General features: G+C 40.5%; 1 protein-coding gene across 1 annotated transcript in view; it reads left to right on the top strand.

Moving 5' to 3' along the window:
* Positions 1–24,856, top strand: part of plch2a (phospholipase C, eta 2a) — a 108,623-nt gene that overhangs the window by 42,869 nt on the left and 40,898 nt on the right. The window contains 5 exon segments of the mRNA XM_034200708.1: positions 246–416; positions 9,753–9,846; positions 11,136–11,339; positions 12,403–12,523; positions 24,414–24,585. Coding sequence (XP_034056599.1) covers positions 246–416; positions 9,753–9,846; positions 11,136–11,339; positions 12,403–12,523; positions 24,414–24,585 — 762 coding nt within the window.

The following is a 24,856-nucleotide window of genomic DNA, read 5'->3' as shown; positions in this document are numbered from 1 at the left end:
AGTTATGTGAATCATCCCATTTTCAACATTAATGAACAAGACATTATATTTCATTTCAAGACCTCAAATACTATGGCAAAATAACTACAGACAGTATGAACAAATTAGAAACAATTAATTTTCAGAACATATTGAAAATGGCTTTAGATTGCAGAACAACATCAGTCTGTCCACCCTGCATGTTTGTAGGTGGCTATTAAAATACGAAGAGCAAAGAGCCTAAATGTTCCTTGTACCCGGTGTAGGAGGCGGACACGGATGACAACCAGGGGGCGCTGGGCTTCGAGGAGTTCTGCTCCTTCTACAAGATGATGTCCACACGCAGAGATCTGTACCTCCTCATGATCACCTACAGCAACCACAAAGACCACCTGGACTCTGAGGACCTGGCCCGCTTCCTGGAGACGGAGCAAAAGGTAACTGCTGTGACAAAGTCCCTGATTTAGAAAGGATTCAGAGACGTTTCCTGTTGTATTGGAAAACAGACCGTTTGTAGATTTGAGTGTATTAATGTCAGTAATGATCCTGAAACATGTATCTGCAGCGGAGATGAGCAGCGGCTGTAGAGGTCCTCTGAACCCACTTCTTTCTAACGCCCAAATATTTTTACATTTCAAACTTCTGCCCCATGTATCTTTTAACATTTCTGTTCGTGTGCAGAAAAAACAAACAGTTAAATGTTAGTCAGTGTGCTTTCGCTGCGTTGGTTTGTGCTATCATCCCACATTATCAGGCAATCAGTGGTACATTTGAATCCAAGAGATAAAGCAGTTGCTGCATTGAAAGGCTACTTTCTTTAGAAAAATAACAGATTCAGTCAAGCATGGATATTTCTGTTGCCATCATCCCAATTTACCAGCCCATAAGTAAGCTAGTAAATGGTCAATCCAAGCCACAAAAAATGTGTGGTACTTTTGGAGCAGCAAATCGGCTAAACAACATGCTAGCTGCTTCGGCCTGGTTTCATCTTTGGGCTAAACTAGGCTAGCAATGTCTGGTTTAAGCTGGTTTCTTGGAGGAACCTTGAAGATTCCATTTTTTTTATTTTACATTTTTGTGAATGTTTCAATAAAACTGTGTGCGGTTCGAGAAAACAATCTTGACTATAGATACGCTTGTTGTTGAACATCTTTTCATGTTATGTAAATCCAAGCTACAAAATATTTGCTGCATTGAAAGGCTACTTTCTTTTAACAAAAAACAGAGATGATCCTACCAAGCATGAATATTTGTGTGCGCTCATCCCAATTGACTAGAGCATTAGCAGACAATAAGTGGCCATTTAGTGCTCAGGGCCTGAAACATAAGCTTTTAGAACACTGAACCAATCAAATGAAATGTCCCCTTGTGTGCTGCTACAGGCAGACGTTTGTGTTTCTGCTCTTTCACAGTTTTATTGACTTAATACCCATAAGGCTCTTGTGCATGGTGGGAGGTCAAGAGCTTAACCGAGGAGCCACTGGGCCCCTGAGTTGTTCCTTAATGTAGCGACATGAACACAGGGAAATTAGCATCGTAGCATCTCAGCTCGGGAGATGCAGTTGTAACGGGCTGTCAGATGAAGAACTAACTTGCTAATGATACAATGGCTTGAAAGAGAAAAATAAGCAATGGGCGGAACAGCTCGTTTTCTTTAAACACCCAGTGTGTGCTCCTTCAGATAATTTGCACACTGTTAGGCTTTTTAATGTGCAGAGGCAGACGGCTCTGTTGGAAGTTGAGCCGTCGGCTCCGCTCAGGTGGGCCGTTATTTCTCTCCAATTATCCTCTGCGTTAAGATCTGCTGCTGGGAACGAGATGGCTCTCCTACTCCTTTTGCTGCAGGCAGTTTTGTGAAGTGATTTGTTTGAAACGATGCAGAGAAGCAGCAGTGTTGTCCTGACTGGAATCATTACCTGCACACTCTGTTCATTTCTGCTTCCGTCTTCTCCTTGTGTGTCTGTCAGAGTGAAGAGAACATAATGAAGTTATTGTGACCAACATTAATCCATCATCTTTCCATATTAGTGAACAGCTCCTATATAAACGCACAATCCTGTTATGTACCTGACTGAATATGACAATTAATGTAATAGTCTTGGACCTAATATTTGACTTCTGTAGACTTATAGATACATACCTACATTCCTAAACAATAAATGGTCAACTATTCAGCGGCAGGGAACTGGTTCATGAAACAAAGGATCATTCCATTCTGGCTATATGGGGGTGCTGGATATTAGATTTACTTAGGATGGCTTGGTTTTCTCAATACATCATGATATACAGCCTGTTTTGGTATTAATATAAGCGTATTTGTAATACTGAATTAGTGTTGTCACGATACCAACATTTTGGTTTCGATACCGATACCAAGTCAAGAATTGCGATTCTGAATATTTTTCGATACTTTTCTTAAAAAAAGGGAAACCGTCTTAAATGTAATTATTGTGCTTTATATTTCACACCAGAACCATAACAAACTTTTAAACAATGAGAACAATAATTAAAATAAATGACAAGAATTCGTATTAAATAAAATTAATACATTTCTTACAGACAGGCCTCGTGGTGTCCGTAGGCTTGCCCTCACTGTCAGAGATATAGCTAAAATACTTCCAAATTTCTCTTTTTTGTCAACAAGCCGAGGCGCAGCGGCAGTTGCACTCCCACTTGCAGCCATGCTTCTCGCTTTCTCACATGCTCTGGCAGCTAGCGAGTGCACGAGAGAGGGGAGGCACTTAGAGCGTGCACGAGAGAGGGGAGGCACTTAGAGCGTGCACGAGAGAGGGGAGGGACTTAGAGCGTGCACGAGAGAGGGGAGGCACTTAGAACGTGCTTGAGAGGGGCGGGACTGCAGGCACGGCTGCAGTGCAGGGAGTGGAAGCAGAACACACGGCTCTTATTAAAACAGCGCTTTCTCACCGGAGTACTTTTCTCCGTCATTCTTAAAGTACCGATACTAATGAAACTGAAATCGTATCGTTTTTAACAGCAGGGTATCGCGGTACCTTTCAAGTATCGATACACCGTGCAACACTATACTGAATACAATTTAGAAAAATGTATTATGTACCATCAATCAGAGGTGTGGACTCGAGTCACATGACTTGGACTTGAGTCAGACTCGAGTCACCAATTTGATGACTTTGGACTCGACTTGACAAAATCACAAAACACTTGCGACTCGACTTGGACTTGAACACCAATGACTCGGGACTTGACTTGGACTTGAGCTTTCTGACTTGAGGTGACTTGATACTTTAATTCAGGGGTCTCCAACACGCCGATCGTGAGATGCCGCTCCCGCAGACTCCCGTCGGGGAGAGCGGAATCTTCAGCCGCTGCAACTCTTGCTGTGAATCGACCCGACGCAGTCCCCCGTTGTTGTTGTTGTGAGCGACGTCAAGGAGAAAATCAGCGACGTAAGCGGTGATGTCATGACGCAGCACCAGTCGGGCTCTTAGCGGTGGAAACACAACTGGGGCTAAAAAGAAGACCAGTTCGGAACCAGAAAAGCGCAAGGACGGAGCTAGAACTGGAACTGATTTGGTGGAAAAGGGGCACAAGTGAACAGCTCTGAAACCACGTTCCGTCCAGCCCTCTGTGTGTGTGGATCAATGAGGAAACCCAGCACAATGTATCCACAACACCTCCATGTATACAAGCAATGGCTGCTGTCAATAGCAATGTCTTTCAGGGCTAAAGCTTCTGTTATTGTCCAATGTTAGCATTTTTAAAAGTGAATACTAATTGTATAATTGTTTTGCAACTAAAACACACACTTAAAATGTTTATGGTATTAAAGCCCAACTAGGTACTGGTTGTCATAACTGTACAAAGAAAAGAAAATATATGATGCTAATGGGGGGTGTGTGTTGGCAGCAGTCTGCAGGCTCTCTGCCTCCCAGCATGCTCTTTGGTGCCAATCCACAGTAACAATGAACTAACATCTGCTGAGTGTCTGGATTTACTCTCCACACAGCACTTTATCCAGATTCTGTTGAGATGTAAAAATTGCCTCGAATCCCACTAAAGCAAAAGCCTTTGTTAACGCCCCCGTCAGCATAGAACCTTTTTTTGGAATAAAGCACAGGGGAGAGCATCCTCCCAATGTTTCATCCAAAAGATGCTCCCAGCACTTTTTCTATAGTTTCCATGACAACAATGTCTTGACAACCTGTCACCACTGTTATATGACAGGCTAGCATTGGATTTTAGTTTATTTATTTTTTTCGAGCGTGTAAAACCAAAGAAAATACAAATGAAACAAAAGATGATACAGACATGATACAGTACTATACAAATGAATGCAATAACAAAACGAAATATTTAATTAATAATTAAATAATCTGTAGTATCATTGTCTGATATCAATAAACAACAACGCTTTAGCTAATTACACGTCCGAAAAGGGGTCGGAAGAAGTTTACACTTATTTAATCCGACTCCTTCTCCCTTTTTTTTCATTTATTTTTTAATTTCTTAATACATACAATATAAATGTATACTTATAATCTTGAATAATGTATATAATCATTCATATAATATATACAGGCAAGTTAGGAGAATGGTCTCTATATATTTATATATATACAGTTGCAAGAAAAAGTATGTGAACCCTTTGGAATGACCTGGATTTCTGCATAAGTTGGTCATAAAATGTGTTCTGATCTTCATCTAAGTCACAACAATAGACAAACACAGTCTGCTTCAACTAATACCACACAAACAATGATATGTTTACATGTTTTTATTGAACACACCATGTAAACATTCACAGTGCAGGGTGGAAAAAGTATGTGAACCCCTAGGCTAAAGACTTCTTCAAGAGCTCATTGGAGTCAGGAGTCAGCCAACCTGGAGTCCAATCAATGAGACGAAATTGGAGGTGTTGGTTAAAGCTGCCCTGCCCTATAAAAAATACACACCAGTTTTGAATGAGCTATTCTTAAGAAGCATTGTCAGATGTGAACCATGCCTCGCACAGAAGAGCTCTCAGAAGACCTACCATTAAGAATGGTTGACTTGCATAAAGCTGGAAAGGGTTACAGAAGTATCTCTAAAAGCCTTGATGTTCATCAGTCCACGGTAAGACACATTGTCTATAAATGGAGAAAGTTCAGCACTGTTGCTACTCTCCCTAGGAGTGGCCGTCCTGTAAAGATGACTGCAAGAGCACAGCGCAGAATGCTCAATGAGGTGAAGAAGAATCCTAGAGTGTCAGCTAGAGACTTAAATAAATCTCTGGCACATGCTAACATCTCTGTTGACGAATCTACGATACGTAAAACACTGAACAAGAATGGAGTTCATGGGAGGACACCACGGAGGAAGCCACTGCTGTCCAGAAAAAACATTGCTGCACGTTTGAAGTTTGCAAAAGAGCACCTGGATGTTCTGTGGACAGATGAAAACAAAGTTGAGTTGTTTGGAAGGAACACACAACGCTATGTGTGGAGAATCCAAAGGGTTCACATACTTTTTCTTGCAACTGCCATCATACAAACACAAATTCATAAATAGAATACAAAACAAGAATATAAACAGTTATGGTTTAGCAGTGTCCTCCCTGTACCTTGTGAGAATTGTGTCTTTATACCTCTTTTTGAATAGTTTGATGTTTGGACATCCCTTTAGCTCCTCACTCAAATTGTTCCAGATCTTCACCCCACAAACAGAAACACAAACACTTCTCTTTGTTGTGCGCACCCTAACATTAGTGAATATAAATGAACCACGTAAATAATAATTCCCTTGTCTTTCATTGAACAATATCTGAATATTCCAGGTAATTCAACATTTTCTGCCTTAAACATGATTTGTACAATTTGGAATTCAACAAGATCTGACAGTTTAATACATTTAGCTCTAAGAATAATGGGTTTGTATGATCCCTACAGCCGACATTATAAGTCTTATTGCTCTTTTTTGTAGAATAAATAGGGATTGTGTTTTATTATTTATAGTTTTATAATTACTGCCCCAAACCTCTGCACAGTAACTTAAATAAGGTAACACCAATGAACAGTAAAGAATGTAGAGGGAATTTTGATCAAGAATCTGTTTTGCCTTGTTTAATATTGCAATACTTCTTGAGACTTTGGAATGAATATGTTTTATGTGTGGTTTCCAGCTCAGTTTCTCATCAATTGTGATTCCAAGGAATGTATGTTCTTTAACTCTCAATGAAAATCCCATCTATCTTAATGGATGCTAGTGTATTGCTATTTCCAAATATGATTAATGTTGTTTTATTCAAGTTCAATGATAACTTATTACTGTTTACCCATAACTTTAGTTTGCATATTTCAGCTGTGATCTCTTCCAGTAGTAGCTGTACATTGTCCCCAGAACAAAATATATTAGTGTCATCAGCAAACAAAACAAACTTGAGTACTGTCGATACATTGCATATTTCATTAATATACATAATAAATAGTTTCGGCCCCAATACTGACCCCTGGGGGACACCGCATGTAATGTCCAAATATGAAGAACGACACTCTCCCAGCTTCACAAACTGTTGCCTGTTGGTTAAATAACTCCTTACCCATTCCAAAACTACACCCCTGATTCCATAACGTTCCAGTTTTTTTATTAATATGTCATTTTATAATCATTTTATAATCTGTTTGAGCTACTATACATCTGTGTGACATGTTTTTATCACTATTACAACCAAAATGAAGAATCCTGCTCCCACACACCACTGACAGCTATATGATAGTTACTGTGTGAAAAACACGGCAACAAACAAGCTTTCCATCCAATTGCCTCAGTGACATCAACAGCACTTTTCTGAACTGTTGACATATTTTCAATTGAAAGTGGACCGCTCAGAAAACAAACGTTGGAAGCTGTACTTTTTCTATTGGCGGCAGCATGTGACTGAATGCACTCTGTTCTCATTGAAATTAATGAAAAAAAGACACTGGCGCTCAGAAAAGACGCTAGGTGGACTTTTTACTTGTACTTTGGATGTTTCAGGTGGACAGCAGTGTCTACAAATGCTCGAACTGTTGCATTGTTTGGAATTGAGTGAAAGTGAATGAGGGAATTGGTTAGTTCTGGTTAGATTGTCCATAATCTGAGCGGTTGATTCCTCTATGTACCTGGAGCCTGTCTGAAGTGAAACTCTTGAGCGAATATTCCCTTCTGGCAACATTTTCAAACACTCATTACCCAAGAACATCAGAGTGGAGCTCTCTGCCAGAAGAGGCTGACAACGCATAGTCTGTGGACTGCTTACGGCAAGCGATAAGAATAAGTGAGGAATGAATTTAACTTCTGTTAGACAGCTATATGCCATACATTTTTGCATACATTCACAGTAAATATTTATTCAGTATGATAGCTATCTAACAGAAGTTAAATTCATTCCTCACTTATTCTGACAATGTACTTAACCCCAAATAAAAGAACCCAATAAAAAGAGTTGTTAAATAATAGTGAAGTCACGTTGTAATAACAATAACTCATCTCTCTCTCGAGTTTTCTTTTTGAGCTTTTCTAAAAGCCACTGTGTCAAGTGTCCATCTTGGGTTGCCGTCCGGAGTTGTCCAATATGGCGGACCATCTCGCACATGCGCAGTACCGATCGGGCAGGGGGACGGATCGGGTAGTGACAGCCTCACCCAGTTGCATAGCGACACTTATTGTTTAAGTGTCTTTTAATAAGCAGGTAGTCACATCATTAGCTAGAACTAGCTGGATCTGATCGATATGGACATAAACGCGAGTGAAGTCTAATCTGAGAGAGAGATCAGCTGCTGCTGACGATCGACACGCAGCTCTGCATGATCACATGCAGCGGTGAGCGGACATTACACACTTCAGGTTAGAATATCACACGTAGCTATTTTAATTACCTCTCAAACTACCTAAACTAGTTATAGATATGTTTAGTTTTACTGTCGGGTCACTCATTACTGATCCGCGAGCTGCATGATACTGGCATAATAGATTGCCCGATCGGGCAACCAGCAGGTGAGGCTTCATTGCCCGAGCTAAATACTAGATGGCCCCAGGCAGTCCTTAATGTCGAGCCCTGTACATACAATCAGTACTGTGGAACAACATGCTGACTGCAGTGGGACTCGAACTTGCTACCCCCTAATTCGAAGTCCAGCACACTAACCACTGAGCCACAGCCTCCCTAATCAATTTCATCAATATCCAGAGCCAGATCCTGTCCCATAGTTTGAACGGTCACAGACACACTAACACAGAGGGTGTTTCTCAATGTCGAGTATGCTTGCTTGGTAGCACATGTCTTCCGAGTCACTTGCTTCAGAAGCGAGGCAAGAATACTTCCTGGCATTCGGAAACGAAGAGTGGAATAGCAAGTGTGCAGGTGTGCGTCATATCAGAGGCCCCGCCTTACATTTTCCGCCACAGATTTGGGGAAATTGGTCCGTGCGCAAAGCATTGTGGGGATTTGAAGACCGCAGAGTCTACACATGTGCAGCCTAGACATTTCTCCAAACAAAGTACGCCGGGCTCGGTAGAATTCCAAGTATGCTGGATATTGGAACAGTCCTTCTGCGGCACTCGATGACGAAGTATGCGAGTTCTTGGTGAGGGGTAGACTGCCCTCCCTTTTTAAATAATCAACATGGGGTGTGATCATAGACTGTATATATAAATGGACGTAGTGTCCGTGACGTCACCCATAGGATTCTGCAGAGTTGCCAAGAAGCCCTTAGTAGGCGGAGTCGGCCACTAACGGCTCGACTGTGACGTCATAGTCTAATCCCGCCTGCTCCAAATAAGGGCAAAGAGGCAGAGCCGAGGCGGGACCTGCTGCCTCCGAACTGGAAGTAAACAGAGCTAGCTCAGGCTAAGAAGCTAAGCTAACATGAAATACATGCATACCAAGTTACTGCTAACAGTGTAGTTTCCCTATATAAACGTTACATTCATAATCAAATGAGACAATCTGCAAGAGAATTAGCTATATTTTGTTATTCTTAATGCTTGTCATTCACAAGTTGAGAAAAGACGGACTCCACCTCCCGGACCTAACGGAGCCGCAGTGGGCTAGTTCCGGGACGCCAGCTGGAGCTAGCCCCCTGCGGCTCCGTTAGCTCCGGCGGCCACCACTGGGATAATTGGGTCCCCTATTAACATTTTCTCCCGTTTAGCATTATGTAGCCTCTATGGTTGTAGCCTAGCAGAGTGGACAACAAGTTGCTGTTAGCTGACAGTGAGGCATGTACATGTCCATCAAAGGGACCACGCCCTAATTTATGCAAAAGCTTTAAGGCTTAATATTAATTAAACAGATGAGTTGAGAACAAATGCACCCCCCACACAGTAGTCATGAAGGGGGAATCTAACTATACAGAGAATATGGTTTTTTGAACCACGATGTAAACATGTTTATTTCTGCTGTAAAGTTGGGCATTTTAACATGGGGGTCTATGGAAATTGCTCCCTTCTGCAGCCTGCTCCTACTGGCCACTAGATGAACTGCAGTGTGTGGCACTTCCGTATTGGCTCCCGGCTCTTCCCCAGAGTTTGCGCTTGGGTGTGATTGACTGATGGGGGGGCGGGGCTTTGAGAGCAGCTAGCAGACAGGCAGCTGCATTCTGCATCCAGGATGTAGGGAGCACTCACAACTGGTTGATGCTTTAACTTATCATAAATGATATTATTATGAATTATGATGCCATATTTTTCTTTTTTTATGAAGGGATTATATTTAAGTATATTGTAGCATAATGCATACAGTAGTATTGTTGTTTTACATGTGTGTACATCATTTGTAGATGACCAAGGTGACCAAGGAACATTGCCTGGAGATTATCAACAAATTTGAGCCGTGCTCCGAGAACCAGAAGCAAGGAGTTCTGGGAATTGATGGTAAGCCTACTTTAATAACATTTACACCCAGTGTAACAGAAGTTCCATGTAGGCTTCCTACATATTAATTATTCTGTTTTCTGCTATTGAAATAATATCCTAATAATACTGTATCAGAGTGGGGCTTTTCGCTTCCCGGCAAGGAGAGAATTTAGAAATTCTCTGAATATTTCCTTACATCTCATTCATATGGCAGATGCTAATGTCCAAAGAGACTCAACATTAGAGCCTGTCCAGAGGCAAGTGACACTTGAACTAATTGAACAGAACACACTTTAATTTGTGGTATTCTGTTAAATCCCTAGTCTTTTGTTAGTGCTTTTGTAGGTATAGTGTAAATGTGTACAGGAACAAAAAAGAAAATTAAAAAGGAAATGAAATGAATTTACATTTAAGTAAAGTCTCTCTTCTGTTGGTAGTACATAACAAGATTTGGCTTTAAATGAATGCTAATGCACTCAAGTGCCTTTGGGTAAAGCATCAGGTAAATCCCATGTAATGTAGTTTAATGGATAGGCAGATGACTCCTCTCTAATTTACTGAAGTAAGGCTTGTATGAAAAATATTATTACTATGTTTTCTATTCCGCTTAGAAAAGATATGTAATACCTTAATCATTGTTTTCTTTCCCTTTGGAAGGAGAATGTACGTCAAACCTGAGTGGCTGATGTGTAAACAGCTTGTTATGAATGACCACATTCAGAACAACTCATCCCTCTGATGACAGAATATCTATGAGCTGTGAGATTTGAATGTGAATGGAATACACAACATTGTTTGGAAATATACTTACATCAAGTCATTTCAAGAGTCATTTTATTGTGAAAAAATGACTTAAACAAACAATTCTAATACAATCTGTGATATCATAGTTTGTGACGTAAAATAATTTTATGTTGTATATTATTCTTATAAAATGTAGAATTTGTTCTTGTATTATTACGACCACTTAAAATCTCTTTCTTCTTTTTCTGTTGGGGTTTTGCACAGATTTAGTGTAAGAGTTATGTCTGTCGTTTTTTAGTAATTAAATTACTTATCAGCTTACATCTCAATAGATCAAGTAATGTGGATGAATAATAGAATTTGATTATTTGATGAAAAGGTGTTGGGTTTAAAATGTTATTCTAATTTCAAACCTGAGAATAAAAAAAAAGATCCCAAATTAATCCAAAACACATTTGCTTTGATCCTCAGTACACCACTTTTCAAGCTCTACTCCAGATTGTATTCCGGAGTAAAAACTGTTTAAAAAAAAAACTTGATTTAGTTTGACCTTCTTCCTCCAGGTATTACTAACTACATGCGCAGCCCGGCGGGGGACATCTTCAACCCGGAGCACTACAGTGTGCTGCAGGACATGAAGCAGCCGCTCTGCAACTACTTCATCGCCTCGTCCCACAACACCTACCTGATGGGGGACCAGCTGATGTCCCAGTCTAGGGTGGACATGTACGCCTGGGTGCTGCAGGCCGGCTGCCGCTGTGTGGAGGGTCAGCAAGGACACACACTCTCAGGATACAGGCACAGCTTAGCATGAAGGCTATCGCCAGAAATACAGAGCTAAAAATAGGCTACAAACAGACATTTATAAAGGATATTTTCCTTTTCATGATCTGTTGTTTCTCCCATTAACTCAGTGGTTCTCAAACTTTTTGCATGCACCCCCGGGTTAAATGTTGAAGTGAAATGCATCAATCTGGTGCACTTTGAGAGCAAAATGAATTTATGGATACAGCTCTCAACACTCAGATGAAAGGGAGCTGTATACTTTTCTATAATCCAAACATCTTTAGAATATGATCACAACCAATAACAAATCATTTAAACTGGTTTATTCTTATCTTATGTTACCTAGTTAGCATTCTTTCTTTTTATTTATGCATATTTTACTTTCACTATTCACTCCCCTTTTAAACTGTTTTTGTTACTGTCCTATAGTACACATTTATCTTATAGTCCTCTCTCTCTCTCTCTCTCTCTCTCTCTCTCTCTCTCTCTCTCTGTCTCTGTCTCTGTCTCTGTCTCTGTCTCTGTCTCTGTCTCTGTCTTGCTGTTGGCTGGATCCTGGAAGGACGCAAAAGGACCCGTGAAGGATCCTTTTGTGTTTTGTTAAACAATAAACCCCTGTTACACCCAATCCCTGCTCTTTCCGTCCCTCATTGAACCCGGTGTGAGCGGAGAGGCTCACAGTGGCACCTGAACAGGGACGGGAAGAGCAGGGTTTGGGTGTAACACAGGGGTTTAACAAAACACAAAACACCTTCCAGGATCCAGCCTACTGCAAGACAGACCAGAACCAGGTTACTGCATGCTTTTATTCAGTGACTGATTACCTGATTCTGATCAGCTGTCTGGCCTCTGGCCGAGCCACTCCCTTCACTCCAGCAGCCGGCGCCCTAACCACACCCTGCTGCCACATACTCATTCCTGCACCCTTCTATTACTGGCCCAGAAATAAAAAAATGTTTTAAAGTAAATAGCAATGCTATTATTTTTTGATTGAATTTGCAATTTTTCCTCATGGGTCATCTTGTTTGTGTTTCCTGTCCGCAGTGGACTGCTGGGACGGTCAGGATGGAGAGCCCATCGTGCACCACGGCTACACCCTCACCTCCAAGATCCTCTTCAAAGACGTCATCGAGACCATCAACAAGTACGCCTTCGCCAAGAATGAGTAAGTTCACACACACGCAGACACACTCACACACACACACACACACACATTCACAAACACTCTCCCTCGTTGTTAATATTCTCAATGTTCTATTTTTACCGTGGTTCGCATGCTCACACATTCAGTCAGTCAGAACACTCCAATACATCACTTTCATCATCTTCCCATTGAAAAACTATTGTGTGTGTGTGTGTGTGTGTGTGTGTGTCACTGTGGGCTGTTTGATGGTAACACCACGGAGGAAATGAGGCTTGGAATGCACTTGCAGGGTCAGATGGGTTTAATTCAGCTCAAAGCGTCTTTACTATGAAACGTGTTACGATGCAGTGAGTCAGGTTGTAAAAGGCTCTCCCTAATAGGTGGGTTGGTGTTAGTCACTGTGCGTTGAGGCTGATGGCTTGTGAGGTGATGAGTACAGGCTTTTTATTTGATCATAGACTATCTTGAATAATTTTAAATTACAATTCATGTATGCTTTTATCCAAAGCGACTTACAGTATCAACCATTAAAATATGAAACGGATGAGACATGCAAGTACAGGTATAAAGGAGCCAAACTGTTGTAAGTCCTGCTGCGTTGGCTGCAAATAAAAACTTTATAGGTGCTTCGTACAGTAGAGATCCTTTTTGTGTTTTTTCATTGTGTTTATTCGCCAAGGTGCCGTGGAAACTAGGGTTTTCAGTGTGCAATGGATGATGTAAAGTGTCCCTGCTGTGCTGATATCAGTGGAGATCTTGTTCTACAGTTTCGGGCCAGGATAGCAACCAAGCGTGTTTTAGGGGATGGATCCCTGTGTCACACTCACAACGAGGGAGTAGTGAGCCGCCTGACGCAGAGCAAAGTTCATCTCCTCAAGTGTTTTGTCATGGAAGGACCGGATCCATCCACAGTAGGGTCGGCCACTACCAGTGTCTGGAGGCAGAGGGAATACATCTTCGGAAACAGAGAGGGAGGGGGGGCTGGATGCATTGTGCTTTGTTGAGGACAGAGCATTGACTCGGGAAAGTACTCCACAGATTGCTGAGTCTTAATGTGTATCAATGATTCTGATTGTTTTTTAGAAAAACAAAGACAGGAAAGGCAAAGAGATAGAGATTGGATGTTGTGATTAAATGGCATGTGTTTTGAATCTATTTCAGAGTATGGCAATGTGTTTGTCACTGTATAAAAGAAACAAGTAGACAAGAATGTTTTCACGCTGATGTTAGCATTAGCTCAAGTAAAGTGACCAGTAGATGGTTAGTCTTGTTAGTGGTTATTTGAACTTAACCTGTTAGGAGCTAGGCTTAGACTTTCGAGGGCTTTGTGAATATCAGTCTTTGTGTTACAAATATGTTATGCATGAAAGCATCCTTGCCAATAGGTACAGTAAGAAACATACAGTTCTGAGTCTGTGATCTTCAGAGCCGCTCACATTTATCTTAAAAACATTTAAAAGATGTTAGAGAGGCTGTGGCGCAGTGGACTAGTGCGTTGGTGTTCGGATCAGGGGAGCACAGGTTCAAACCCCACTGCAGTCAGCATGTCGTTGTGTCCCTGAGACACTTCACCCCAAATTGCTCCTATGAGGATTGTCCACAGTACTGAATGTATGTAAGTCACTTTGGATAAAAGCGTCTAACAAGTGACATGTAATGTAATTTAATATCTATATGAATGATCTATCAGATGATTAAGTGTCTGTAAAACAGGGTGTGTGATTGGTAATGTGATTGTAAACCATCTTATGTATGCTGATGATCTGGCTATTGTTTCTCCTAGCAGTGCTGGTTTTCAACAGTTGCTAAATGTTTGTTCTGATTACGGAGTCAAATTTGACGTTAAATACAATGCTAAGAAGAGCGCTGTAATGATCTGCAGAGCAAAAGGGGATAAGAACCTTTGTTTTCCAACATTCTACCTGTCAGGGCAGGTGCTGTCTGTTTGCTGTAACACTAAGTATCTGGGACACGTCATCACAGATGAAATGGCTGAGGATGATGACATGTATAGACAGCGGCGTGTCTTATATATACAAGCAGAAAATTCTCTTGGTGTTCAGATAAGGTTAAGGTGAACCTCTTTAGAGCTTATTGCACTCCTCTCTATACTGCCCCCTTGTGGGTCAAGTATAAGAAGGCAAGCCTCCGGAAGCTCCAGGTTGCATATAATGACTGTTTGCGTATACTGCTTAGAAAACCAAGGTGGTGCAGTGCAAGTGAAATGTTCTGTAACGCACGAGTCAACACGTTCCATGCTCTTTTGAGAAATCTGATTCACAAATTCATCTGTCGATTGAATGTTTCTCATAACTCTGTCATTATGCTGCTTTCAAATCCGTGTTTCAGTGCTGTACGATACCAGTCACCTCCGTTGGAACATTGGTATAACTGCCTTTTTTAATTTATATTTGAGTGTTGTATGTTTTTGTAATAATGGACCAAGAGTCTCTTTAAATAAAGATGATGGTAATGTAAAGAGGAAACCCTTTGCTGGTACACTTTGAGACTTGAATTTATGTTTGGTTCAGGGAACATATGTCCTTGTGACAGGGTTGTGTCCTTTTGCTGAAGTCTTTTGTTTAGAACTACTTAAAAATACACTTCTACAGTACTTATTTCGGAGGAGGTTTGGGGCGTCCTCTAAAAGAAGAACTGCAGACGTTCACTTTTGACAGTGGTGGAAGTATTACCCGACCTTTGACCTAAGTAAAAGTAATAATACCATAGTGTAGAAATGTTTCTGTTACAAATAAAAGTCCTGCATTTAAAATGTTACTCTAGTAGCAAGTATAAAAGTATCAGCATTAACATATACTCAAAGTACCAAAGCTAAAATGACTAGTTATCATGCACAATGGCCATTTCTGGTTAATATATTTTTCTGGATTCATATTAACTTAGTGTGTTAATAATTTGTATTTTGCGTGTGGCAAAGATGGAGCTACTGGTAATGCTTCTCACTAGCACTGAGAGTACTGTGGAAAAAAAGAAATACATTTTCTAGTTCCTTAAATATGTTTTTTTTCCTTTAGCATTTTTTTAAGCAAATTGACTCTTTTCTTAATAAAACAAACAACTAGCTATGCAATTATCTTTTACACATAACAAATACATCAATGCATCAGGCCATTATAAGGATAGTTTGTGCAGCCACTTAAAGTGGACCTATTATGCTATATTTGAAAAATATATTGTAGGGCCATACCTATACAAAACATGTCTGTGAAGTTTTTTGCTTAAAATACCAAACATATCTCCCATTGTAGCCATGCCTCATACTGCTCATACCCCTCTATTGCAGCCATGTTGCAAACAGGCTGATTCTGCTTTAAATTGAACGTCTGCTGCTAGCCACGCCCCTTTGTAGCGTTACGCAGCTTTCCCCTGCTAGGGAGAGATTTCTACCGGGAGATCTCAGCTAAACACTGTGGTGATTAAATGCCATATTATGCTCCTAACCACTTCAAGCTTTATTTCTGAAACAGTATGGAGCTCAAACCTTCCTCTCTCGCAGGGTTTACCACAAGGACATTACGTTACACATATTCTCTCCAGTAGCCTACAGCGTTAGCTCCATGGTTAGCTCTGAGTGTTAGCATGCTTGCTAATGTAAACACACAGCATATTACTCCCAAAACACGCCATGCATTGTTTCTGATACAGCACATAGCTTGACATGTTCTTTCTTATATATATATATATATGTATCCTTTATTTAACCAGGTAAAAGACTCATTGAGATTAAAATCTATTTTCCAAGAGTGACCTGGCCAAGAGGGGCAGCATGTACAAAGTTACAACAGATAAAACACAGACATGACAGGCAGACAAATACAGCTGTAAAACACAAATAAAATGGCACATTAGCCAGTCAATATGCGAAGTAAAACAAACTATTAAAAGTCATTGAAAACTGGCAACATTTAAAACTATTTTAGGATATACGAGCACTCACATCTACCAATGGTGTCGTGTTCTCTGTCCTTTTAAGATGGACCTGAATTCCCCCATAGTGATTCAATCTGAGAGTTTCAGCTCCTTCTGAACATTGTTCCAAGCTGTGGGGGCAGCATATTTAAAAGCTGTTTCACCCAGTTGTGTTCTCACTGTAGGAACCAGCATCTGAATCAAATCTTGGGAGCGCAGGCCATAGACTTTCTCTTTGACACATATGTGCAAATGTAGGAGGGAACCAACCCAAGCAGAGATTTATAAATAAAACCCAACCAATGGGAAAGTCTGCGAGCAGATAAAGTGTATATATTATGCATTATATTATTAATTATATATTATATTATGCATATAAAGTGCAATGGTGTACTCGATATCCACATCCAGTAATAAATCGTAAGGCACAATGGTACACAGTATCCAAGCTCTTTAGGCTCTGGTCAGAGGCATTCATGTATAGCAGCCGGTCACCATAATCTAATACAGGTAAAAACGTTGCAGATATCAAATGTTTCCTTGTCTGAAAAGAGAAACAGGATTTATTCCTGTAAAAGAAACCTAATTTTATTTGTAGCTTTGAAACAACATTTTCCGTGTGTAACATGAAAGACAAGTTCTGTTCAATAAGAAATCCCAGATACAGTATGTGTAAGTAGTGACCCTCTCAATGTCAGTCCGTTGTGCAGTACACATCTTGGGTAGAATAGATGGTAACTTTTTGCCATTTGAAAATATCATCACTTTGGATTTTTCAGCATTTAATATAACTTTAGTTGATATAAATGGGTTTGTATGACATCAAAGGCAGACTGGAGGAAATCTAGACTTTGCTCTATAGAAGCGGAGGAACAATAAATAACAGTATCATCTGCATCAAAATGGTAAGAAGCATTTGCTAATTTATTACATAGATTATTTACATATATGGTAAAAAGAATCGGTCCTAATATGGAACCTTGTGGCACACCCTTTGCTATCGGGAGGAAGGAAGAAGAGGACCCAGAAAATTGGACGCATTGGGTTCTCGCTGATAAATAATTAAAAAACCAACCTACAGCCTAGATAAGCCGATACTGTGAAGTCTTTCCGCCAGGATGATATGATCAACTGTGTCAAACGCCTTTGACAAATCAATAAATAGAGCTGCACAATACTTTTTACAGTCCAATGCCTCAATGATGTTGTTCACCACTTTAATAGCAGCAGTTGTTGTGCTGTGTTGTTTTCTAAAACCGATTGGTGCTCTGACAAAATATCATTTGTGTCCAAGAATAATTTAAGTTGTTCACTGAGAAGCTTTTCAAGGACCTTCGCTACAACACATAATTTTGAAATTGGCCTATAATTATTAACAGATGAGGGATCCCCTCCTTTCAGTAAAGGAAGAATGTGTGCAGATTTCCATATGTTAGGAATCTCATTGTTGGAAAGAGTTCAATTAAAAAGATAAGTAAGCGGCTCAGCTATAAAGTCTGCTGCTAATTTAAGAAAATTAGGAGGAAGTTTGTCCGGACCTGCCGATATGTGTGGATCCAGATTCTGCAATGCTTTATGGACCTCTATCGCCTCGATAAAAGTGAAATTGAATGGCTGAGCCATGGGATGGGATGGAGGTGGAATGAGGAATCAACGTTCTGTCCAGGGCCCGAATGTAGGGACACAAACAAAGAACCAGATGAAGTAAAATGTTCATTAAAGCCGTTGAGAATGGCCGATTTGTCAGTGAGAGTTTGCGAGTCTGTAACAATGCAGGCTGGTAATTCATTTTTTGTTTCTGTTCCAAATGAGTTTTTTATTACCTTCCAACATTTCTTTGGATCATTTAAGTTACTAGTAGTATTAGAAATGTAGTATCAGATTTAGCCTTTTTAACTAGGAAGGTGAAACGATTTCGGAGCTGTCTAAAAACAATCCAATCCACTTGGGATTTCCATTTTCTGGCCCTTGACCAGGCAATATCCCTTTCTTTTAGAATGCTGGCCAGTTGAGGACTAAACCAGGGATTTTTTAGCCCTTTCACCCTACATTTGCAGAAAGGAGCATGTTTGTTTATAATTCTAGTAAAAGCCTCATGAAAATAATCCCATGCCAGTTCAACATCACTAATGAGAGAGATCTTGTTCCAATCAAAATCCCACAGGTCATGAAAAAATGCTTGCTCGCAGAATTGTTTAAAGTCACGTTTAAAAACTATTTGTGGTCTTGTTTTTGGAAGCTTAGCTTGCCTGATTGTAGCTATAGCGCAATGGTCACTCATATCCTTTGCAAAAATACCAATATCCAAAAACGTATGAGGCGCATTTGTTAAAAATAAGTCGATAAGAGACGATTTATCTTGTTGTTTAAGATTAGGACGAGTTGGGCTATTGATAAATTGCATAAGATTAAAAGAGTCACAGGTTGATTTAAAACTATCGGAGACAGAGGACAACCAGTCCCAGTTAAAGTCTCCATCAAGTAAAATCTCATTAAAATCCAAGCAAGATAACTGATGACTCAGTGATGATAAAGCCTCAATGCTTGCTGAAGGGGGTCTAGAGCACCCTACAACAGTGATAAACTGACCCTTAAGAAGTTCCAATTTCAGCGCAAGTAGTTCAAATTGTCTGCTAAGAGACACAGATGATTGGATGGTAGCATGACATTTTGTTTTTACATAAATTGTGACACCACCACCTTTTCTGGGACGGTCACAACGAAACACATTGTAACCCTTAATTGCAATGTCTTTGTCCGTGATAGATTTATTTAGCCAAGTTTCAGATAAAACAAGAACATCAGAATCAGAGGATTTTGCCCAGATTTTCATGTGGTCCATTTTAGGAAGTAGACTTCTGACATTTATGTGGATGATAACAAGACCCGACCTTGCTTTAAAATCATCAGGGGTACTGAGACAATTAAAATCTGGTCCAGGGTTTGGATGAACATTTCCTGATAGTAGGAGCAGGATAACAATGAAACATTTCCTTTTCACCCAAGTTGTTGTTTGCATAGATTCATTATATAGGCCTATTACTCTCTTTCCACCATAGGAATATCAGTTCATTGAAAACAACCAGTTATAAGGACTAAAAAGACGAATAAGACAAGGTAGAGTCATGAGATCCTTGGAGATTAGAATGCTCCAATTTACAGAGCTCTTAAACAGTAGAATCCCAGTTTGTGTCTTTACTAGGGAAGACAAGATGAGGCACATTTTGGTCTTCATACCCTTCACGCACCTCATATGGATGGAGAATAGTCAGTAGGAAAAAAATAGGTATTAGGAGAAACATGCTGGGTGACATGTGTCAGGACGTAGAGAGGGCCTGCTGAAGAAATCCAGAAATCAGCACAGGAAACCCGTCCGCGTTTTCCGTCCTGCCGAAGTTGAGAAATGCCAGATCAGCGAGGTGAGAATCCGGTCAGGACTTTCAGTCCTCCCGAGAAAGAAGATGACGTTGTTTGACGTCTCATGTAAACAGCCACATAAATGAGCACAATAAGCTTATAATGTAATAATAAGAATCAGTCTTTCTAATGTTATATAAAAATAGCCTCCACATGTGTTATGTGTGCCGGAGACGATAGGTTGGGACGTGTCACGTCGGCCAGATGTCGCCAATGACGTTATAGGAGCGAAAATTCTGGATCTGCTTGTTAGCACCCCCCCTTTTTTATTTTTTTTGAGATGTGGGTACGGAGTAAAAGAGCAAGGGTTGTGTTTTCTGACACTTTGTGAGTTCCCTGATGTACCGGGGACACACATTTATGTATAAAAGACATCAAAAAGTGCATTTTGCATAATAAGTCCCCTTTAAACTCTGTATAAAATACAGTATGTGCATATATAACTGAAACAGACGCATGAATATGTAACACCAGCATATGGTTGTCTTATATTTGATTTGTGTGAAAGGTGTTTAACACGTCACTACACAATCTTTCAGGTGATAAACTGGGTTTAGATCTGTGAGAAGGAAACTGGTGTAATTGTAAGTGAGCTCTCGTACTGTATCCGTGTTAACCAACAATAATAGAATCCTACTCTCACCTGTAGCTACAGCTACACACACACACACACACACACACACACACACACACACACACACACACACACACACACACACACACACACACACACACACACACACACACACAATTATGTGTGTGTTATTATGTCCCATAATGTTCCACCACAATATACAAATTAAAGAGCTAGCATTTTGCAGTCCTTTTTGCCAGTTATAACAAGACTTCAACCAATGTGTTGCAAGTTGCCTTGAGGAGCACTGAAGGGTCCCTAAAATGCACATGCGCCAAACGTCCTCCAAAATAGGGACTGCAGAAGTGTATTTTCAAGTAGTTCTTAACGAAAGACTTAAAAAAGGACATAACCCTGTCACAAGGACGTATGTTTCCTGAACCCTACAGACAATCACATCTACACTTGTGCAAATGTTCTCCTTTAAAAAAATTATTCAGATTAATACAAGCTGCCTTGAAGATCAAAGACTCATTTCAGACCCAGAACTGTGTGTTTCTAACTGTACCTGGTAGGCAAGGATGCTTTCATTCATACATACAGTGGGGCAAAAAATAAATGTTCATCCTAGGTATACCTCAACTATGAGAGACAAAATGAGAAAAAATAATCCAGAAAATCACATTGTCTGATTTTAAAGAATTTATTTGCAAATGATGGTGGAAATTAAGTATTTGGTCAATAACAAAAGTTCATCTCAATACTTTGTTATATACCCTTTGTTGGCAATGACAGAGGTCAAACGTTTTTTGTAAGTCTTCACAAGGTTTTCACACACTGTTGCTGGTATTTTGGCCCATTCCTCCATGCAGATCTCCTCTAGAGCAGTGATGTTTTGGGGCTGTCGCTGGGCAACACAGACTTTCAACTCCCTCCAAAGATGTTCTATGGGGTTGAGATCTGGAGACTGGCTAGGCCACTCCAGGACCTTGAAATGCTTCTTATGAAGCCACTCCTTCGCTGCCCGGGCAGTGTGTTTGGGATCATTGTCATGCTGAAAGACCCAGCCACGTTTCATCTTCAATGCCCTTGCTGATGGAAGGAGGTTGTCACTCAAAATCTCACGATACATGGCCCCATTCATTCTTTCCTTTACACGGATCAGTCGTCCTGGTCCCTTTGCAGAAAAACAGCCCCAAAGCATGATGTTTCCACCCCCATGTTTCACAGTAGGTGTTCTTTGGATGCAACTCAGCATTCTTTCTCCTCCAAACACGTCTAGTTGAGTTTTTATTGGACCATATGACATTCTCCCAATCCTCTTCTGGATCATCTAAATGCTCTCTAGCAAACTTCAGACGGGCCTGGACATGTACTGGCTTAAGCAGGGGGACACGTCTGGCACTGCAGGATTTGAGTCCCTGGCGGCGTAGTGTGTTACTGATGGTAGCCTTTGTTACTTTGGTCCCAGCTCTCTGCAGGTCATTGACTAGGTCCCCCCGTGTGGTTCTGGGATTTTTGCTCACCGTTCTTGTGATCATTTTGACCCCACGGGGGGAGATCTTGCGTGGAGCCCCAGATCGAGGGAGATTATCAGTGGTCTTGTATGTCTTCCATTTTCTAATAATTGCTCCCACAGTTGATGTATTCACACCAAGCTGCTTACCTATTGCAGATTCAGTCTTCCCAGCCTGGTGCAGGTCTACAATTTTGTTTCTGGTGTCCTTTGACAGCTCTTTGGTCTTGGCCAAAGTGGAGTTTGGAGTGTGACTGTTTGAGGTTGTGGACAGGTGTCTTTTATACTGATAACGAGTTCAAACAGGTGCCATTAATACAGTTAACAAGTGGAGGACAGAGGAGGCTCTTAAAGAAGAAGTTACAGGTCTGTGAGAGCCAGAAATCTTGTTTGTTTGTAGGTGACCAAATACTTATTTTACCGAGGAATTTACCAATTCATTCATTAAAAATCCTACAATGTGATTTCCTGGATTATTTCCCCCCATTCTGTCTCTCATAGTTGAAGTGTACCTAGGATGAAAATTACAGGCCTCTCATCTTTTTAAGTGGGAGAACTTGCACAATTGGTGGCTGACTAAATACTTTTTTGCCCCACTGTATATTTGCTGATAGATATAACACCTTGCTGTTTTAAACACCAGGAGTGATATTCACAAAACATCTAAAGTCTAACTGTAACTACTGCTGTGGTCAAGTTAAAGTAACTATGAACAAGACCACTACGACTAGAGAATGTGAGTCTGTGCTTGAGATAAATGCTAACATAAGCATGCTTAACATGCTAACCACTAAACACAGAGTAATAGTGGATATGTCATTAGGTTTGGTCATGACCTAAAGGTGTTTAAGGTTAAAATAGTTCATCTTCTCGGGACCATGCATGTCTGTGCAAAGTGTAATAGCAATCAATTGCTAGAGCCGTGCTGCTAGCATAGCTAAGTATAAGACACAAGCTCTGACATTTCCACATTTTAGGTTAAGAGTAATTCCCAAAGCATTTTAGGCTACATATACATTTAAACTAGGGCTGTCAGTCGATTAAAATATTTAATCGCGATTAATCGCATGATTGTCCATAGTTAATCGCAAATTAATCGCACATTTTTATCTGTTCTAAATGTACCTTAGAGGAATATTTTTCAAGTTTTTAATACTCTTATCAACATATGAGTGGACAAATATGCTTTATGCTAATGTTTATTATCATTTGAACAATGACACATTTTCTCATGAATATTAAACACAACAACCTGGAACCTCTCTCATACAATAATACAATAGTGTGTGTGTGTGTGTGTGTGTGTGTGTGTGTGTGTGTGTGTGTGTGTGTGTGTGTGTGTGTGTGTGTGTGTGTGTGTGTGTGTGTGTGTGTGTGTGTGTGTGTGTGTGTGTGTTGGATCGTTGGAGCTATGTGCAACTCAAGTCATATGCTCGAACGGGAGCTGCCTGGACGCTGCAATCATGTTGCACTATCCGTGCTGAGTGTGCTGACTTTTCGTACAATGTCCCACTGTCTGGCTTCCTGCATAAAGTCAAGTGCTCGGCGCAGTTGTGGCGAAATGTCGCTCCTCTGTTTTTATTTAAACAGCTCCATATCCGTTAGCGCAGCTAGCTAGCACCAGATGCTAACAACAACAATGCACGTAAGGTCTCTCTCTCGCTCGCTCGAGCCACACATACACACACCCTCCCGGTCCTCCCAATAGCCAGTCGGTGCCTGCCGGTGAGCGTGGAAGTGTGGTCTGCCACAAGCAGGCAGCAGGAGCGGGGCTGTCAGCATCAGCTTGTAGATGGTATTTTAAACTCGATGCGCTCTGAAACTACGAGGTGGCCGAGGACAAAAAATACACATGCGTTAATCGCGTTAAAATAATTTGTGGCGTTACATTTTGTTTGCGTTAACGCGTTATTAACGGGTTAACTTGACAGCCTTAATTTAAACGTAATGAAGCGCTAATCAGCTCACTATCAAATCTTAATCCAAAAGAAATGAAGAAGTGTAATGACAGTTTGCAGCGCTGATGAGTTCTTAGCCATCCTTAGGGTCCAATCTGTTTGGCGGTTCATTAATCTACATTAAGCACATGAGCACATTAGATAAATAAATGGAGATAATTTATTGAGCATCCTTGGCCTTCCAGATGGAACCGGTGCTGAAACCAATAAAGAATGACCCCATCAATGCAATCAAATGAAATGTATTATTATTATTATTATTATTATTATCAAAAGGTCTTGAAATTCGATATTATAGGTGCTAAATGCAGATACTCAACAAGATTTGTAATGACATTCCATTGAAGATTATTTTGAGAATGTTGTACCTTTTTCAAGTAATAAATGTTATTGGAATGTCCTTACTGTGGTATACTATCTTCACTGATACATATTCCTAAAGAAATAACCGTTCCCTCTTTTCCTCCTCGATCTTTTATGCCTCTCACTCCCATCTGTTTTGTGATTTTCTCTCAGCTACCCGGTCATCCTCTCCATAGAGAACCACTGCAGTGTTCTCCAGCAGAAGAAGATGGCGCAGTACCTGATTGAGATCCTGGGGGACAAACTGGACGTGTCCAACATCAAAGCCGAGGAGTCTGGACGCCTGCCGTCTCCAGAAACACTCAGGGGCAAAATCCTCGTCAAGGTAGAGTCACGGTGTGGATGTTAGACTCAGAGTCGGCCCTCAGGCAGCTCACCAGTGGTGGCCGGCCCATAGGGGCGCTAGGGGCGCCGCCCCACCTCTTCCCACATTCAAAACTAAATATTAAAAAAAATATTATATTAAAAAAATATATATTTAAAAAATATATATATTTTATATTTTTATTTTTAATGAACAAGGTAAATATCATACAATTGGTATCAGTAAAATGTATAATCTACAATAAAATCTCGTTTAAAATTGTGTTACGATG

Source organism: Gymnodraco acuticeps, unplaced genomic scaffold (genome assembly GCF_902827175.1).
Source record: "Gymnodraco acuticeps unplaced genomic scaffold, fGymAcu1.1, whole genome shotgun sequence".
Lineage (NCBI taxonomy): Eukaryota > Metazoa > Chordata > Actinopteri > Perciformes > Bathydraconidae > Gymnodraco > Gymnodraco acuticeps.
The sequence above is the reverse complement of the archived record's forward strand: the minus strand, read 5'-3'. Positions and strand labels throughout refer to the sequence as shown.